The sequence below is a fragment of the Sus scrofa genome, chromosome 3, assembly GCF_000003025.6.
Source record: "Sus scrofa isolate TJ Tabasco breed Duroc chromosome 3, Sscrofa11.1, whole genome shotgun sequence".
Classification (NCBI taxonomy): Eukaryota; Metazoa; Chordata; class Mammalia; order Artiodactyla; family Suidae; genus Sus; species Sus scrofa.
Genome location: NC_010445.4, coordinates 126883964 through 126904030, shown reverse-complemented (window position 1 = coordinate 126904030; position 20067 = coordinate 126883964). Strand labels below are relative to the sequence as shown.

At 46.5% G+C, this 20067-nt stretch overlaps 1 protein-coding gene across 3 annotated transcripts in view; it reads left to right on the top strand.

The window, feature by feature from the left end:
• Window positions 1-20067, top strand: part of CPSF3 (cleavage and polyadenylation specific factor 3) — a 37181-nt gene that overhangs the window by 1669 nt on the left and 15445 nt on the right. For 2 of the 3 annotated variants that reach the window (XM_003354926.4, XM_013996349.2), the window contains 9 exons: window positions 3128-3191; window positions 4528-4625; window positions 5214-5342; window positions 6316-6493; window positions 8350-8439; window positions 10262-10412; window positions 14657-14832; window positions 16068-16226; window positions 17516-17662. In XM_003354926.4, the coding sequence (XP_003354974.1) occupies window positions 3128-3191; window positions 4528-4625; window positions 5214-5342; window positions 6316-6493; window positions 8350-8439; window positions 10262-10412; window positions 14657-14832; window positions 16068-16226; window positions 17516-17662 (1192 nt within the window). Of the gene's footprint in view, window positions 1-728; window positions 1358-3038; window positions 3047-3127; window positions 3192-4527; window positions 4626-5213; window positions 5343-6315; window positions 6494-8349; window positions 8440-10261; window positions 10413-14656; window positions 14833-16067; window positions 16227-17515; window positions 17663-20067 lie in introns of those variants that run through there. The other variant, XM_021087870.1, reaches the window with a different exon arrangement.

The following is a 20067-nucleotide window of genomic DNA, read 5'->3' as shown; positions in this document are numbered from 1 at the left end:
GCTTTAGGAAGAGCAAAGATGCTCCTAGCTTTAGTGTAGGAGATGATTAAAAGGATGGATTTTGCTTTTTGCTTTTTGGGGCCGCACCCACAGCATATGGAGGGCCCCAGGCTAGGGTCAAATTAGAGCTGCAGCTACCTGCCTACACCATAGCCACAGCAATGCCAGATCTGAGCCGCTTCTGCAACCTAAGCTATAGCTCTCAGCAATGCCAGATCCTTAACCCATTGAGCGAGGTCAGGGATCCAACCCACATCCTCATGGGACACTAGTCAGGTTCTAATCCAAGTGATAAGCAGTGAGAACTTGGGATGAGTGACGTGAGGAGCGGTGGGTTGGAAAGAGGCTTGCGAGAGTAAAAAAGGGAATTCTTTAGGTCTTTGTACCTGAGCAGATGTGCTGGGAAGGGCAGCTTGGGGGAGGGAAGGCAGAGCAGAGGGCAGCGTTGCCACGACCGATCTGAGGTTGGACAACTGGCAAGGGGACATGTTATTCACTCAAGGAGTACAGGAGCCGGGGCGGGTCTAGAGTAAATTTGGGAGTTTTGTTTCATAGCAGACTGAGCGAGATGGCATTCACACCAACACTCATTTGAAGTGTATGAGTCAGTGGTTTTAACATAGAACAGAGTTTTGTAACTGTCACCTCTAATTCCAGAACATTTCACTCATTCTAGGGAGAAGCCCTGTATATCCATCCCCTCCAAATTCCCCAGCCTTAGGCAACGACTCCTCTACTCTCTGACTCTACAGATGGCCCTGTTGAGGACGTGTCATATAAGTGGGTTACACCATGTGATCTTCTGTAACTGGCTTCTTTCGTGTAGCATCATGTTTCCAGGGTCTATAATTTGGGAGTTTTTACTCATTCTTGAAGTATTTTTTGAGATTTATTGCAGGTCAGGCACTGTAGCTGTACCTGGTGAAATAGACAATTTCTCTGCTGTTGGGGAGCTTTCATTTTAATAGTGAGAAACAAGCCACAAGTTGGTGAATATGATAACTTTATGTAGTTGTAAGTGTTACGGTGGAATATGGTGTGAAGGGCAAATGAGGAGGTGACGTCGGAACTGAGACGCACATGATACAAAGAAGCCAGTGATGCCAGCATGGGAGGGAGAGAGTTCCAGAAAGAAAGAAGAGCAGGGGCAGAGGACTGGTCTGGTTTATTTGAATACCAGGTGCCTATGAAATGACCCAGGAGAGATACCAATGCCAAGTGACTCTTAGAGTCTGCAATGCAGGAGAACAATCTGGGCCACAGATACAGACTTGGGAGTTGTCAGCATGTCAGAAATATGCGAATGAAGGTCAGGAAGGCCGAGAAGAGGGCCGGGGAAACCTTAGGCATAGCAACGGTTGAAGGATGAGCAGAGGCAGCCGAGTGAAGCAAACTAAGGTGAAAAACCAGCAGGACAGGATGCGATGGTGAAGTCAGGAAAGAAGCTCAGAGAAGGACGAGTGGGTCGGATGGGAGAACAGAGAGAAAAGGACTGAAACGGAGCAGAGTGGGTGGTTCAAAAGCCTGATTGCAGTGACATGACTGAGTGGAGAAGGGATTTTAATTTGGGCATGAGCATGACATTAGTGGGTTTAAATGCCAGTGGCTGGAGTTCCCTGGTGACTCAGTGGGTTAAGGATCTGGCGTTGTCATTGCAGTGGCCCTGGTCGCTGCTGTGGTGCAGGTTTGCTTTCTGGCCCAGAACTTCCGTGTGCCACAGGTATGGCTAAAAAATAAAATTAAAAAATTAAAAATAAATACATGCCGATAGCAGAGAAAGGATGTGAGGGAAAAGCCAAGGATACAGCAGGTGTCAGTGGCTCGGAAGGAAGGTGTGTGCAGAGTGTAGAACCACCAGGAAAACCTTAGCCTCAGAAGGGGTCTGGTCTCCGTTACAAGAGAAGTGGAGGGAACCCTGTGGGTGGGTTGGTAAGTGGAGGAAATTGACAAATGAACTGTATCATTTTTTTGATGCCGACAAAGTCTGTGCCTCAGATAAAGAGTAGGATAGATGGTTGGGAAATTGCAGTAAGGGGAGATAAATTTGAAATAATCACTACCCTTAACTGTGAGACTGCGTGCACTTGGCACCCTTTGGAGGGAGCGTAGAAGGCCAGGAGTCCACAGTAGCACTGCGGTGCTTTGATTGGCTTTATCTACAGCCTGCTCTGAAGTAGGAGCTCGGTTTGAGGACAGACCCATCTCGCCTTGATCTCCTGGGAGGCTCTGGGCTCCTTGAGGTCAGGGCCATGGCATTGGGCCTTTCCACATGCTAGGCACCTAATGCACTGCTCAGCAAATAGAATCTGCTTGATGCTGAATGACTAGGTGACTCATGAGCTAGAATGGTCAGGAAAAGCATCAGAGACGATGAGGGATTGGAAAAACAGGAGGTTTAACCTAAAGTCTTGTGATGGTGGAGAAATGAGGCCGTTTTATTAATTTAAGAAGAAAGGAAAATTAAGTGTACTGACACAATGGCAAGTAGAAGGAAATGGGATTAGATTCACAAGCAGGAGTAAGTCTATTTAAATTGAAGCTGTTTGGTAAATGCATGTTATCGCCTTATGGAAAATGGAAGAATGTTGAAGTGCCTATGGGTTTATCCTTAAGTGCTAAATTCTAAAAGTATAGTGAGATAATCTAAATGACTGCTAGTTTACATCTTAAATAATCGTAATTTAACCATAGCGTTCAGAAGGTTGGATTTAACCCTTGGGCTTCTCAGGTTTGGGCCAGCTTCTCTCACAGTTTTAACAGGGGAAAGGTCCCTAAGCTCCCAAAGGTCACTTTTCATCTTTTCCCACATCGACGCCATTCTTCCCTGCCTCTGTAACTCTGTGGCCTCTCATCTGCCTCAAGTGCTTGCTGTCATCAACTGGGACATGGGTTTTTTCTTATTTATGTATCTATTTATTTTTGGCCACACCCAAGGCATGTGGACATTCCCGGGCCAGGGATTGAACCCACGCCACCGTAGTGACAACTGCTGGTTCCTTAAGCCACTGAGTCCCCATGGAACTGCCAAAGGGGAATAGTTTAAGTTGTAAAAAAAGTTTGAACTTATTGGCCTTCATTTTGATTCTTTTTTAATTGTTTTTTTATTTCTTCTCTCGAATGTTTACAGTGGCGCTGGGCAAGAAGTGGGAAGATCATGTATTATTCTGGAGTTCAAAGGAAGAAAGATAATGGTAACTATTACGTTGTGGCCAGGTTAGCGGTGTGGCTCTGTCCACGCTGGCTGTTAAGCCCTTCCTAGTTCAGTGGCTATCTGTTTAGCGCCCAGGCGCACGGCCTGGTTGGTGCATGTAGTCTCTGTACAGTGTTCACGTGGAAACCTCATAAACCCTTCCCCTTAGCAATTTGACAAAACGTCACGTAAATTGAGGAAGTACTTTCCAAAATCGTAAAATTGTCAACCGGCTCCCCGGAACTACTGTTTCTTCGGAGTCACTCTTGTATTCTGAGGGTCCGGCCAGCCCAGCTGCCCCATCCCCAGCGGGAGACCCCTAGGAAGCCGCCGCCCGCACGCAGTGCCACGCCAGGGCCTTGGTCGGGGGGGGCTGGCGTACCTAGGTTAGCACGAGGGCCCCCGGCCTTGGGCAGGTCCCTCTCTCCCCTGAGCCCATGGCCTCAACTGAGAGTCGGCGGGACTAGACAGGATGGCCTCTCGAGGAGGCAGGGCAGTGGCTCTCGGTGACCTCTGCTTCCATCCTCTGCTTCTTCCCTCCTTCAAGGAGCAGGCACAGGTCACACGTGGTCGTCTTTTTCAGTCCTTGGTTGTATTTCTGTGAAAGGACCACCCCCAAAATGAGGACACAGACACTTAAGAATTTGCTTTATAATACTTAAGTGGTTCCAATCAGAGATGTTTCCCATTTCGCATCATTGTCTTCTCAGAGTGGTCAGATCTGGTAGTAGCGAATCTATAAACTGTAGAAACGCTCGCCATCCTCTGATATTAAGGTGCTGGAAAAAGAGTTCATTTACGGTTAGAGCGCCCACCCAAAATACCTGGAAGGAGGATGTATTTTGCGTCCTAGGGCTCTAAATGCGAGGCTGTATTTTAAATGTGTTTGGGAAGTTACAGTTGTTTTTTGTTTGTTTTTGTTTGTTTGTTTGTTTAGGGCTGCACCTGTGGCATGTGGAGGGTCCCAGATAGGGGCGAATTGGAGCTCTAGCCGCCAGCCTACACCACAGCTACAGCAACGCCAGATCCGAGCTGGGTCTGCCACCTACTCTACAGCTCACGGCAATGCCGGATGCTTAACCCACTAAGCAAGGCCAGGGCTCGAACCTGCATCCTCATGGATGCTAGCCGGATTCGTTTCCACTGAGCCACGACGGGGAAGTTGCCATCGTTAAAGGCATATCCGCCCAGTAGTAAGACTTGCATTCCCAGTGTTAGTGTATCGAGTCCATCTGATCGTGTTTGGGTAACAGGCTGGTTATAGTGATTGCTGCCAGTTGCTTGAGTGCATTTTAAAATGTGGAGGTGACTGCGGTCTCTTTTCCTGTTTCTTTCAGCTGGACTGTGGGATCCACCCTGGCCTGGAAGGAATGGATGCTCTTCCTTATATCGATTTAATTGACCCAGCTGAGATCGATCTCCTGCTCATTAGTCAGTAGGTTTTTCTTTATTCAGGACCCGTTCTCAGTGACTTTCACCGTAAAGACCATTCTTTACCAGGTGTTCAGATTCTTGTGTTTTGAGAGTGTTTTCGACTCGACATTAGATGGCAGACCTCTAAGTCTAGGACAACACGCCACGCGGTCTTCACGGGTGGCAGACGTTTACTGTGAAACGCCTGTTGCCCGTGTCTAGAGTAAGGGAGCAGGAGGCTCACTGGAAACCTGGAGACCAAGAAAGCCCTGTCACAGAGTATCTCCTCGGGGCCACCGTGTTGTCGCATTGTTCAATGGCAGCTTCATGTATAAAGGGATGCGTTTCAACTTGGCACCCCTAAAGCGCTTGTTGTACTTTTGGCTCCTTTTGAGACTAAGTTTGGCTATATTTTGACGCATAGCAAATACTTTTAACCTCTTCTTCTGACGCTGGAGCTGGCCGCATTCCTCTTCCCTCTGCCATTCTGCAGATGGCCGCATGTAGTTGTTACACAGACCTTTTCTCTGCAGCAAGCGACAGTTGTATCCCATAAAGTGCGGTGGACAGTGTGTTGAGAACTGACACGGGCTCTCTGGTTCTTTTTAAGTTTCCACTTGGATCACTGTGGAGCTTTGCCCTGGTTTCTGCAGAAGACGAGTTTCAAAGGAAGAACTTTTATGACACATGCCACCAAGGCTATTTACAGATGGCTGCTTTCAGATTATGTCAAAGTGAGGTAAGTCCCCCGAATCGGATTTCTGCGTGTGCTCGGTTCAGCGGTTCAGCGCAGTGCGAGTACTGCATGATAGAGGCCATGTTGTGTTTGGAATGAGATGTCTTCTTTCTATCCACAAGGATGTCCTTAACCTCGTCGTTTAGTGACAACTCGTCAAATACCCATGTGTCTCAGCACTTCCTTAGCCTTAAAGTCTTTGTGTAGTTTTTACATCCTTTTTTTCCTTTCTTTTTAGGGCCGAGCCTGCAGCATATGGAAGTTCCCAGGCCAGGGACTGAATCTGAGCCACAGCTGTGGATCCTTAGCCCACCGCACTGGGCCAGGAATCCAACCCACACCTCCACAGCCACCTGAGCCACTGCAGCGGGATGCGTAACCCGCTGTGTCGCAGCAGAACTCCTGTGCTAACTCATTTCATCTTCTTATCAACCTCATAATGTCGGCTGTGTCATGATCCCGTTTCACGGAGGGATGAGACCGAGGCGCACAGAGGTGAGGCAGTTTGTCTGTGGTCGTCGTGGAAAGGGGCAGAGCTGGGATTTGGACCCAAAGTCTGTGTCCTTAACCCCTACTCTCCTTTGCTTTTTGGGAAGTACCTTAGCTTCATTGTCAAAAGAAAACAATCTTTCCACATCCCAATGTGAAAAACTCTGCCGTGGTTCAGTGTATGTGAGTTTATATCATAAGAGTTTGGGGCCAGGAGAAACGATTGAGAAGTATTATCCTAAAAAGTGCTTTGCCTTAATTCACTGTGTGTGTTTTGCTTAAATCGTCTTTATAGCGCTACACACTCAACCTTTGTATTGTAGCAGCGGAGTAAACAATATACAAAATGTCTAAGACGTTCAAAGTGGCATGATCCATACTTAGGAGATACCTTCGTGCTCTGTCATCCACAGGGCATTTCTTGTTCAAAGACTTGCAAAATCTCCCCCTGAATGTTTTTCTTGTTGGCGTCTTTCAAAAAATGCAGTAATATATCCGCTGACGACATGCTGTATACCGAGACAGACTTGGAAGAGAGCATGGACAAAATTGAAACCATCAACTTCCACGAAGTGAAGGAGGTGGCCGGAATCAAGTTTTGGTGCTACCACGCCGGCCACGTGCTGGGAGCTGCCATGTTCATGATTGAGATCGCAGGCGTCAAGGTACCTCCAGCCCTGGGACTGCCTGCCCGCAGGACGCCAGCGCAGGCCCCCAGGCCACCAAGCAGTGGCAAAGAATGGTCCCCAAGCCTTGCCAAGTGTCACAGAAACGGAAAATTGACACTCTTTCCTTGTGAATATCGTAGTTCATAACCCCCCGTGACAACGCGCTTTTTTAAATGCAAGTATAGTTGATTTACAGTGTTGTGCCAGTTTCTGCTATGGATAATGCTTTTTCCATCATGACGGAGAAAAGAGTACAAGCATGTCCAAAAAGTAGAGTCCCCTCCTAGGCGGGACCGTAGGAAAACTGAAAGCTCTGTAGGGAAGCGCCTTTCTTGTGGCTGCATCCATTTAACACTGAAACACAGTTTGGCATTCACGTTCTCTTGCTGTTCTGGCATTTGCATAGAAGCCCCTAGAGAGGGTGGGCTGCCTGAGTGAAAAGGGGTTCATCAGGAAGGATCTTTGGGGCCATCCTTGTAGAAAGACTACTGGATGTCTCGATAAACGTGACAACACGTGGTTGGGCTGCTGGGTTTCAGGACCGACTCATACACCGGTCTCAGCCCTGGTGGCACATTGAAATCACTTAAGGAGCTTTTTAAAATACCGTTGAGTCTGAGAGTATGACCTTGGCCTTTTATTTTTCTTTGTAAGTTTTCTAGGTGCTTCTTAGATGCAGCCAGAATGGGGAACCAATGCTTTGTGTAATAGAGTTCTAAATTTTTGTAGCTGCTCATTGTTTGAAATCCTTACACATTGACTTCTACTCTATATTGCCAGACCATTTACTCTTGCTGTTTGCTCAAAGGTACATAAAATGAGCAGAAAATAGCACAAATGCAGATCTCAATTCCCACTTCAAATTTCTTGACATTTGATGGAAGATAAGATTTTTTTGTTTGTTTGTTTGTTTGTTTGTTTTGTTTTTTTGCCTTTTCTAGGGCGGCTCCTGTGGCACATGGAGGTTCCCAGGCTAGGGGTCTAATTGGAGCTGTAGCCACCGGCCTACACCAGAGCCACAGCAACACCGAATCTGAGCCGCGTCTGCGACCTACAACCACAGCTCACGGCAACTCACAGCAACACCGGATTGTTAACCCACTGAGCAAGGCCAGGGATCGAACCCGCAACCTCATGGTTCCTAGTTGGATTCGTTAACCACTGTGCCACGACGGGAACTCCGGAAGATAAGATTTTATCTTCCGTCTGGATGAGTTTCCTGTAAGCCTCTGTGGATTTCTTTCCTCGTCATCATGGGCTTTTGCTCTAAGATGTTGAGAGTATGTCTCAAGTTTGTAGAGGTTACCTTTGAGGGCTGATCCTGGCACTATATTATTCCCGTTAGTTAGACTGAATAATATGACTGAACTAAGTGACACATTTTAAACTGGACACAAGCGCTGCATCTAAATTTCATCAGGTGTAGGGCATTTTTTCCGTTGAACCTCACTTTCAAGAATTTATGAGCTTAAAAAAAAAAAAAAGAAGAAATCAGAAGGAGTTCCCATTGTTGCTCAGTGGCAATGAACCTGACTACTATCCATGAGGATGCAGGTTTGATCCCTGGCCTCACTCAGTGAGTTAAGGATCTGGCATTGCCATGAGCTGTGGTGTAGGTCGCAGATGTGGCTCAGATCTGGCATTGATGTGGCTGTGGTGTAGGCTGGCTGCAGCTGCAGCTCCGATTCAACCCCTGGCCTGGGAACTTCCATATGCTACAGGTATAGCCCTAAAAAGCAAAAAAAAAAAAAAAAAAAAAAAAATGGGAGGGGGGGAATTTATGAACTAAATCTTTTCAGTAGTAAAAATGAGACCTTCCAAAATCCAACTTTCTACCTTTATCTTTTTCATAGCTTTTGTATACAGGTGATTTCTCAAGACAAGAAGATAGACACTTAATGGCAGCTGAAATTCCTAACATTAAACCCGATATTCTTATCATCGTAAGTATTAGTGCCTTGTAATGTGGTTAGTGTGACGTAAGCTGGATTTTTTCTGATGGGAACAAATGCTGTGATCTCATGTTCATAATAAGTGATTCAATATAAATGTGTTTGGTTTTTTAGTATAAAGATTAACTTTTTGACTTCTTTCTGTAGTGTTCCCCACTTTCTTGCTGTTAAATGTATTGACTCCAGTTTAATATCAGTCATTATAGGCCCTCTCCTAAACATTTGTGTCTTGGCCGATTACTCCAAATTAGTTGAACATCTTAAAAGTGGTACAGAAATGGCATGGCCCCATTGCCTTTGCATTGTGACTGTTTTTTGACATGTGGCACCTGCTAACTTTATGTGTATGTTCTATCTGCCTACTGGGTTGCAAATTCCAGGAGAATAAAAAATATGTATATATTAACTGTGCAGAAATTCCTTTGGGGGTGAGGGCTAGTGAGGAGGGAATTAATCAATGTGCCCTGGGCCTCCGGTGTCTATAAGAGTATCAAGGAGATTTGGTTCAAGGAGGAGGAGCTGCCTGTTTCTCCCTCCCCGCCTGCAGCATCCCCCAGCTGCCCAAGCAAGGTGCGCTCTGCTGTCTGTAAGCAAGGTGAAGTGGGTGAATTCAGTTTGCCTCAGCTCATGGTATATCCAGCATGCAAACTGGCCTTAATTTAGGAAAAAAATTTTTTCTTTTTTTTTTTTTTTGTCTTTTTGCTATTTCTTTGGGCCGCTCCCACGGCATATGGAGGTTCCCAGGCTAGGGGTCAAATAGGAGCTGTGGCCACCGGCCTACGCCAGAGCCACAGCAACGCGGGATTCGAGCCGCGTCTGCAACCTACACCACAGCTCACGGCAACGCCGGATCGTTAACCCACTGAGCAAGGGCAGGGACCGAACCCGCAACCTCATGGTTCCTAGTCGGACCCGTTAACCACTGCGCCACGACAGGAACTCCTGGAAAAAATTTTTTTAATTAGCACTCATGGTATCTGGTACTTTGGAGCAGTACTTCTCAAACTTTAATGTGCTAATGAATCATCTGGTGATGCTTTTAAAATATAGATTGTGGAGTTCCCGTCGTGGCACAGCGGAAACGAATCCAACTAGGAACCATGAGGTGTCAGGTTCCATCCCTGGCCTCGCTCAGTGGGTTAAGGATCCGGCATTGCCGTGAGCTGTGGTGTAGGTCGCAGACGAGGCTCAGATCCTGCATTGCTGTGGCTTCGGCATAGGCTGGCAGTTGTAGCTCCGATTCAACCCCTAGCCTGGGAACTTCCCTATGCCACGGGTGTGGCCCTGAAAAGAAAAAAATAAAATAAAATAAAATACAGAATGTGATTATGGCTGGACTGGGGCCTGAGAGTCAGCACTTCTAATAAGCTCCTGGGGACGCCAGCGCTGCCGGTCAGCAGACCACACGAAGTTAGGTTTAGGGGATAGTCTTCAACAGGACTGTAAAAAAACAATAGCTACTTCCGATTTATAAGCTTTGATTTATCAGAGGTGGAAGAAATACCCTTTTCCCCACCCCTTAAAGCATAATAGCATAAAAAACCAAAAAGCATAGCAAAAATGTCTTGATCGGGGCAGTTACATTTTGGGCTCTCACCTGATGCCATTTTCTTTCACTTACAGCCAGGTCTGAATTCTAACTTTTTTTCTTTTTTTGCTCTTCTTCCCAATTAGTTGTAACAATGTATGTTCAAGTAATTGGCATTTTAGCAGAGAGGGAAGGCACTTTGCTTCTTGCCTTTCACTGATGCTTAACTTTCGTATTCTTTGCGAATCGTCAGCCTTGGTCTCACACTTCTAACGTGTCGTTTAGGAATCTACTTACGGGACCCACATCCATGAGAAGCGAGAAGAGCGAGAAGCGAGATTCTGCAACACCGTTCATGATATTGTGAACAGAGGGGGCAGAGGCCTCATCCCTGTCTTTGCTCTTGGAAGGGCCCAGGAGCTTCTCCTGATTTTAGGTATGCCTTTTCCCTCTTATTTGGCAGGGTGCCGTCACAGCAGGAGGATCGTATGGCTTTTGGAGGGGTCTTGCTGCCCTTCTGGGCTTCAGTTTCTGCTTTTAAGAATAGTGATTTGGGAGTTCCCTGGTGGTCCAGTGGTTAGGATCTGGTGCTTCCCCAGTGCAACCTAAGTTCAGTCCCTGGTCTGGGGACTCTGATCCTACATCAAGCCGCTTCACGCTGTAGCCAGAAAAAAAAAAAAAAGAAGAAGAAGAAGAAGAGGGACTTGGTTCTAGTAAGAGCCCAGAAACAGTGACTCTCATGCAGTGCTACTAGGAAAATAAGTGGTGTACTTTCTGGTTGTCATCGGCATCAGAACTCTTAAAAATGTGCTGCCCTTTAACCTAGCAGTTCAGCTTCTAGAAATAAATACACAGAGTTCCCTTGTGGTGCAGAGGATTAAGAATCTGGCTCAGGTTGCTGCTACGGTGCAGGTTTGATCCTTAGCCCAGAAACACAGAAAATTTTGTCAGTAAAGATTTTCATAATTCTCGTATTTTTAAAGAAAATCATGCCAGTGGAGCCCCCCTGTGGCACTGTGGGTTAATGATCGGCCTGTCTTGGCGAAGGCACCAGTTTGATCCCCGGCCCAGAGCGGTGGGTTAAGGATCCAGCGTTGCTGCGGCTATGGCATAGGTCACAGCTGTGGCTCGGATTTGATCCCTGGCCCAGGAACTTCCATATGCTGTGGGGATGGATGAAAAAAGGAAAAAAAAAGAAACGTCATGTCAGTAAATATCATATTACAGGAAAAATACCACATTTTAGATGAGTTATTTCATATTTTTACATAACATGTTAAGTGGACCCAAAAAGTAGCATTTAAAAGAGTGTGGGGTGTTCCTGCCGTGGCTCAACAATAACGAATCCAACTAGTATCCATGACAATGCGAGTTCTTTCCCTGGCCTTGCTCGGTTATGGATCTGGCGCTGCCACGAGCTGCGGTGTAGGTCACAGACGTGGCTGGGATCTGGAGTTGCTGTGGCTGGGTTGTAGGCTGGCAGCTCCAGTTGGACCCCTAGCCTGGGAACATCCATAGGCCATGGGTACAGCCCTAAAAAAACCCAGACAGCAACAACAAAAGAAGAACCTGTGGACTTTGATCCTAGCTAGGTTAAAGAAAAAAAAAATGCAAATAACTGGAAAGATATTTAAAGATATCTGGCTATTAACCTGAATGGACAGTGAGAAAACGTGTGATTTCTTTCTCATTTTCTGCTTTTCTCCGTTTTCCAGACACGTCAATGAGCATGTGTAACTTTTTATAATAAGAGGAATAGTGGGTATCACTTGTTGCATGCATTTGTACTTAATAATCCCTTTTAACATTTTCTTTTTTTTCTTTTTTTTTTTTTTGTCTTTTTTTTGCTATTTCTTTGGGCCGCTCCTGCGGCATATGGAGGTTCCCAGGCTAGGGGTCGAATCAGAGCCGCAGCCACTGGCCTACGCCAGAGCCACAGCAACGCAGGATCCGAGCCGCGTCTGCAACCTCCACCACAGCTCACGGCAACGCCAGATCGTTAACCCACTGAGCAAGGGCAGGGACCGAACCCGCAACCTCATGGTTCCTAGTCGGATTTGTTAACCACTGCGCCACGACGGGAACTCCCCCTTTTAACATTTTCTGATCCTTTTGGGGGGACACTCTTCCTTAAGAGTAACTGCTAAGTACTTTGTACATCTGGAGCTTCCACACGCAAAACTAGAAATAACCTTGGGTTCGTACTCTCATGCCTTGTGTCCGTGTACTGATAGAGATAAAAAGCAGCCCTGATACCCTGAAAAGAGAAACGGGGAGCAGCACGAAGGACCTCGGAGCAGAGGCCGTCTCTGAGAGCCAGGACTTTGCAGAAGCTAAATTCTCTACCCCCTAAACCCCTCTGTTTTCTCTGGGCTCCGACTTGGTTCTTCTTTCTCACTGCAAGTCAGATTTGTCCTTGTATGTTTTTTCTTTTTCTTTCTTTTCTTTTACTTTATTAAAGCGTAGTTGATTTGCAGTCTTGTGCCTCACAGACGTCCTGAAATGCAAAGTCTCCGTAACAAAGTACCCTGAGGAGCGGAAGACGTGAACAGGGGGAAACCGTGTTGTCACCATCACACTGGGTTGCCAGATTTAGCAAATAGAAATACAGGACACCAGTTAAATGTTAGTTACAGATAATTAATATTTTTTTAAGCAACGCCGAGGAGTTATGCTGTGAGCCACCCGGGAAGTCCTTTTTTTTTTTTTTTTTTAATAATAATAATAAAATTTTAGGAGTTCCCATTGTGGCGCAGCAGGTTAAGACCCTGACTAGTTTCCATGAGGATGTGGGTTCGATTCCTGGCCCTGCTCCGTGGGTTAAGGAGCCAGCGTTGCTGTGGCTGTGGTGTGGGTCGGCAGCTGCAGCGCCAATTTGACCCCTAGCCTGGGAACTTATGCCAAGGGTTTGCCCCTTAAAAAAAGAAGAAGAAGAAGAAAAATAACTGATCTTTAAACAAAATAGCTTTAAAAAAAGTGAAATAAAATAATATTTTAGCCTAAGTATGCTGAATATTTAATATACATTCTTATGCTAAAAATGTTTTATTTGTCTAAAATTCAGGTTTACCCAGGCGTTTGCTCTTTTCATCTGACAACCCTACTATCAGATATATTGTGATTGCTTTTATGACCCAGGACTACCTGAGGCGGTCGGTTGCTCCTTGTCCCGCCACTTCTCCCTCAGTAGGATGATAGAGCAGAGCCATTTGAGCCAGCGGCTTCAGGCCTCACCTATGAGCTAACCATACGACCCTGGGCAAGGCATTCACCTTTTTTTTTTTTTTTTTTTTGGGGGGGGGGGGCCTCACCTGCAGCTTGCAGAAGTTCGCAGGTCAGAGATCAAACACATGCCACAGCAGTGCCCCAAGCCACTGCAGTGACAATGCTAGATCCTTAACCCAGTGAGCCACCAGGGAACTCCCTCAACTTACTTTTTTTTAATTTAAAAGTTTTTCATAAAAACATTCAAAAATAGGAGACTATAATTTGATCTTGGGTGTAGTACACTTTGGCAAGGTACTTGAGACATCTTAAAGTGTCTATGAAAACTTTGACACTGTTAAAAATTCTAATGACATCAAAAAGACCATGAACAACTAAGCCAGAGGGCAAAGCAGGAGATGTATTTGTAACACGCGTAGCAGGAAGAGTCCCTGTCCTTATATAGTTTTCACGTATAGATCAAGCAGAGAAATAACATTCGCACACTTTTCAGTCTTTTTTTAGCCTCAGGTTCCTCCTCTCTAAGATGGAAATAAATCTTTGTCAGTTTGGTTTGAAATTAGGAATAGTGAATGTAAATTGCATTCTAGGCATTTGAATACATTTCCTAAATGCAGGTGCACCTAGTAGAGTGAAGGACATCATTTGGCCATACTCTCCTCGTTATTTGGGATTTAATGAGAATTTTCAGTAAAAATAGGCCTTCTTTTGAGAATGTGTTGCCCACTGTTATCATTAATTATCAGAAACTGGCTAGCAGTTTTCTGAAAATAATACCACAGAGTAATGAGACTGTTTTGTCTTCCATATCAATTTTAACTCCTTTGGCAGTCCTGTCTTGTAACTAGTAAAGTCTCATTTCAAGCGTCTATTTGCAATATTAATAAAACATTTTTAGTTAAAACCATCTCAGAAGTTAGTGTCTCTCTGGGATAATAAGTTATGGTCTGTTGCTCAGTGTAACCTTCTACCAAAACGGTTTTAAAAATCTCCACATTTGGGACCAGGAGCATAACATTCTTATTTTCTTTCATTGGCCACGCCTGAAGAATATGGGAGTCCTGGGCCAGGGATCGAATATGAGCTGCGGCTCCAACCTCCCCCACAGCTGCAGCAACGCTGGGTCTTTAACCCACTGTGCCGGACCAGAGGTCAAACCTGCGTCTCAGCAGCCCTGAGCCACTGCAGAGACCTCACCAGCTCCTTAACCCGCTGCACCACAGCAGGAGCTCGAGAGCACGATGTTTCGGTCATGCATTAACACTTGGAAACGAGTTTGGGTTTTACAAGGTCAAGTTAGGAAGAGGCTAGTTTTTCTTAGCCTCTTTAAAATGCAGTTATGTGCTTTAATTGCTTTCTTCTCTGAATCTTTAACAGTTAATTATATGTAGCACTTATTATTTGAACCATTGACCCCACACAACAAAATATTTGTTTCTTGTCACATCTCTCCAGATGAGTACTGGCAGAATCACCCAGAACTCCACGACATTCCAATATACTACGCCTCCTCTCTGGCCAAGAAGTGTATGGCGGTGTACCAGACGTATGTCAACGCCATGAACGACAAAATCCGCAAGCAGATCAACATCAACAACCCCTTTGTTTTCAAGCACATTAGTAACCTTAAGGTGAGCGCTTGTGAAGAAAGAGGGAGGGCGGGCAAAACACAGGAGTCCCAGGAGTGGGGGCGACGCTGTGTCTGAATCCCTGCTGGAGTCTGGCCTACCTGAAGCACGCTTCACTCTTCTGAAGGAAGTCAGCTATTCCGCCACTGGCATTCTTTTTATTTCCTTTTTAGGGCCACGCCCACGGCACGTGGACGTTCCCAGGCTAGGGGTCGAATCGGAACTGCAGCCGCCAGCCTACACCAGAGCCACAGCAACACCCGATCTGCACCCTGCGTCTGCAACCTACACCACAGCTCATGGCAACGCCGGATCCGTAATTCACTGAGCGAGGCCAGGCATCGAACTCTCATCCTCATGGGTACTAGTCAGGTTCATTACCGCTGAGCCACAGTGGGAATTCCTGGCATTCTCTTTTGCTTAAACCAGTGTTCCCACTTGTTCCATTTCTCTGTAAGTTCTCCAGTTTACTGTTGCTAAATAATAGAATTTTCTGCCATAGAAGTGAAAAGTCCCGATGAGAAAACTGTCTGGTATGCCATATTTTCCTCTTCTTACTCAAAGCTAATCATCTTTCCGGTTAGCACTACAAATTCTATACATGCAGATTTTCATGTTTACTTCTCTAGCGCATTCAGTAAAATCTGATTTTCTTTAATTAAAAAAAATGTCATTCAAAGTAATGCTCTAATCATAATAAAATGATACTCCACATAATTCAAGTTATACGTGGTTTTCTGGCTATACATAGGCTATTTGTAAAGTCTTGCTTTTTAAGTTAATTGCCTGGGAACTAGAGAGCCAGGTTTTCCCTGGAAGCAGTGATAAACTTTGAGGGTAGCTCAAAACATTGGGGAAGTAAGCGAAGCCGTGGGAATCTCGAGGAAGTCTTTCAGAGTCTGTCTTAGGAGGACAGAAGCCCATCTGACTGGTCCTTTAACCGCCGGCTTGCCCGCCTGCAGGCACTGAAAATGGGGCTCGTGGTCCCTTAGCTGTCGTGGAAGGTTTGGAAGGTCAGTGTGAACAGACTGCTTTGCATCATTTTGTCTTCCGTTCACTCCCAGCCTCAACCGTTCCGGGACTTGGAAACGGGACTTAAGGTGTTCGCTAGTCTTGTCAGGGCCCTTCCAGTCGAGAGGTTCATCTTTTGGCTCACTTTCTGCTCTTCTTTGTAAGGAAGAATGCTTTTGCCCGAGCCTGGCAGTTCGCATGCTTTACCATTCCCTCTCCTCTCTCAGAGCATGGATCATTTCGATGACATTGGCCCCAGCGTCGTAATGGCCTCCCCAGGCATGATGCAGAGCGGCTTATCCAGAGAGCTCTTCGAAAGCTGGTGCACCGATAAGAGGAATGGCGTCATTATAGCCGGATACTGTGTGGAGGGGACGCTCGCCAAGGTCAGTCAGAGCCCTGAAGCGTCCTGTCATTCCGCATCGAGGCCGCGGAGGTGGCAGCCTCCCCCCAGGTTTTCCAGGGAAGCAGTTCTTTGAATAATACAGGTCTGGGGAGTTCCCTGGCGGCACAGTGGGTTAAGGTTCCGGCATTGTCACTGCTGCGGCTCTGGTTGCAGCTGTGGTAAAGTGTGAGTCCCTGGCCCGGGAACTTCTGCCTGTGTTCTCTTGAAAAGCTGGGGAATGCGTTTTGAGTTGATCGCCCGTCTTCCTGTTGATACAAAATGATCGATATTGACCCCGAGGGATGTGGACATTGATGTGCAAAACTTCCACACTTGAGAGGCAATGTCTGAACCTTCACACGCATCACATTCTCCAGCAACAACTTCTGCTTTATCTATTTTTGCCTTTTGTCTTTTTAGGACCACACGTGCAGCATATGGAGGTTCCCAGGCTAGGGGTCTAATTGGAGCTGGAGCACAGCCACAGCAATGCCAGATCCCTAACCCACTGAGCAAGGCCAGGGATCGAACCCGCAACCTCATGATTCCTAGTCGGATTTGTTTGCACTGCGCCACGATGGGAACTCCTGTTTTATTTTTTAAATACATTGTGATTCTCTGCTTTGATCATTTTTATTACCTTAACCTTATTCTGTAAGTTGTTTAGGCAGTGTTGGCTATGAATTTAAAGTCCGTTTCCACAACAGAAATACACTTGTCCTTCGTGGGATCGTCATACTTGGAAAATGACGTTTTTTTTTAGGGCCACACCCACGACATATGGAAGTTCCCAGGGTAGGGGTCAAACCAGAGCTGCAGCTGCCAGCCCCCACACACCACAGCCGCAGCAATGCTGGATCCGAGCCACATCTTTGACCTATGCCACCACTTGAGGCAATGCCAGATCCTTAACCCACTGAATGAAGTCAGGGTCAAACCTGCATCCTCACGGATACTAGTCAAGCTCTTAACCCACTGAGCCACGCCACCTCCTGGAAAGTGACTTTTTAGAGCAGATCGTTGAGGATATAAGGGTATTTTTCTAGCCACGAGAGTTGAAATTTTCACTTCTAGGACTCCAAATACTTTGAATTTTTGTTCGTCTGCTTCCTTTCCTCAGGCAGTGTTTGCTTGATGGATATTTACTAGGTCAGTCGCGTCAGAGTGATTTTTGCGCTGCGGGTCCTAGGTTAGCCTAAGAGTTTAGTGTGTGAGAAAGTAGAAAATGTACCTTTTCTTCCTTAATTGGCTAGTTTGTCTTATTTTGTTTACTTTCTTTGTTTTTAACAGCATATCATGTCTGAACCGGAAGAAATCACTACCATGTCTGGACAGAAGCTGCCGCTGAAGATGTCTGTCGATTACATCTCTTTCTCTGCTCACACGGACTACCAGCAAACCAGTGAATTCATTCGTGCTTTGAAACCGCCTCACGTGGTTAGTCTGTGCGTTTGGTTTTCGGCGCTGGTTGGGGGGAAGGCCTCCAAGAGAGCAGACACGGCCTTCCCATGCGGCAGCCCTGTCGGCAGGGCCTCCACCTGCGCCGGAACCAGCCTTTCGCACTCCCCTTGGAGTAAGGCCAGCTATGCGCTTAATTCGCTCATTTGCCCGGATCTCTTACCCAGATTACCCCCCCCCCCCGCCCAGCGTGCTTTCTGTTCCTCTCCCCTGCCACCCCGGTCGCGGGCTTTGCAGTGGGGCTCCACCCCTTACTTTCGCACAGGCCCTGAGCATGTTACCGAACCTCTCCTTACCTCGTCTGTAGACGGATACTAACCCCTTACAACTAAGGGGATTGCGAGGACCGGAGGAGAGAGCAGGTGGCTAAAGCACATGCCATACGGCGCCCCCCCGAATACTGCGTGGTGGGGAGGGAGGAGAAAGGCCGCCCTGTAATAGTGAGAGTTAGGAGAGTTAAAGATGGACACGCCTTACTTGCGTAGCTCCTTACTGCTGTGATTGGGTTAAGGTTTTAAGTTTCCTGTAATTATTAAGGAGAGTTGTATTGGGGTAGGACTGTAAAGAGTTACACTAAAAAATATACATACCTGCAATTAGAGGAACGCTAATGAGATGTGAGCCTGTAGAAAACAGATGAAGTAATGCAGTGTCCTTTCTGAATGCCGTTGTATCAGAACTTCATCCCTTTTTGTGGCTGAGTCGTATTCCATTGTGTGTAGGTCGCATTTTGTGTATTCATCTGTGAGGGGTTGTTTCCCCGTTTCGGCTCTTGTGAATAACGCTGCCGGGAACGTGGGCCTTAAGTGTTCGTTGGCGTCCCTGTTTTCAGTTTTCAGTGCTTTTGCATGTGTGCCTCGCTTGCGGTTGCTGGATCTAGGTTTCACTTTTTGAGGAATCGTCAAACTGTTTTCCGTCGCAGTTACACCAGTTTCCCTTCCTGCCCGCGACGCCCAAGGTCCCAGCTCTCCATGTCCTTGTCAACTTGTTCTCCTCCTTGTTAAAATGCCGCCGTGCCAGGGAGCGTGCGGTGGCGTCTCTCGGTAGTTGTGGTTGGCATTTCGCTGATGACTAACAATGGCGAGCATGTTGTGCACCATTTTGTTAGTTTTTTCAGTCCTCATATTGGCCCTTGTGAGCAGGTTCTTTGGTGGAGAAAATCCCCCACCTACTTAGCTTTGTAGCGTGTCTATGTGGTTGAGAGATATTTGCCCAGATTTTAAAGTCGCGGAGGAAAAGCAGTTCGGCTCATTCTCTCTGGAATCACCGGCTCACCCTCGGTCCCATTTGTCAGTCTCCAGACCCTATCTCTGCTGTCAGTTTCAATCCCTGGATTGAATTTGGTGCTTATTTTCCTCCAGCAACAAGTCAGCAAAAGTCTATCCACGTGATAAAACAGTGGAAGCGGGGGTGGTAACAGTAAATCATACTCGCATTTATCGAGTATTTCCTGTGTGCCAGGTGCCAGACTAGTGGTTTGTTTTTGTTTTTTTCTTTTCGTCTTTTTTTTTTTTTTTTGCCTTTTTCTTGAGCCACTTCAACGGCACATGGAGGTTCCTGGGCTTGGTGTCGAATCGAAGCTGCAGCCGCTGGCCCACACCAGAGCCACAGCAACTCGGGATCCCAGCCGCATCTTCGACCCACACCACAGCTCACGGCAATGCCAGATCCTCAACCCACTGAGCAAGGGCCAGGGATCAAACCCACAACCTCATGGTTCCTAGTCAAATTTGTTAACCACTGCGCCAAGACGGGAACTCCAGACTAGTGTTTTATATGTATCACAGCTTGCTTGCTTCTCACAACCAGTGACTGTTTTGTAGATGAGAAAACAGAGATATTAAATGGCTTGGCTGAAGTTACACAACTAGTAAGTGGCAATGCCAGGATATATTTTTTTTTAGCTTTTTTTTTTTTTAAGTATAGTTGTTTTGCAGTATTGTATAATGCCAGGATTTGTGTTACAGCAGCCAGGTCCCAAAGCTGAGGCTGCTCATCTCTAGGCCATATGCCTCTGTCTGGTGGTGGCGCTGGGCAAGCGTCTACTAGTCCAGGCAGGAAGTCACCTCCCTGTAGTCTCTAGGTTAAGAATGATCTGTCTGGAATTCCCGTCGTGGCGCGGTGGTTAACGAATCCGACTAGGAACCATGAGGTTTCGGGTTCAGTCCCTGGCCTTGCTCAGCAGGTTAAGGATCTAGCGTTGCTGTGAGCTGTGGTGTAGGTCGAAGACGTGGCTTGGATCCCACGTGGCTATGGCTCTAGCGTAGGCCGGTGGCTACAGCTCCCATTCAACCCCTAGCCTGGGAACCTCCATATGCTGCAGGTGCAGCCCTAAAAAGACAAAAGACAAAAAAAAAAAAAAAAAAAAAGAATGATCTGTCATG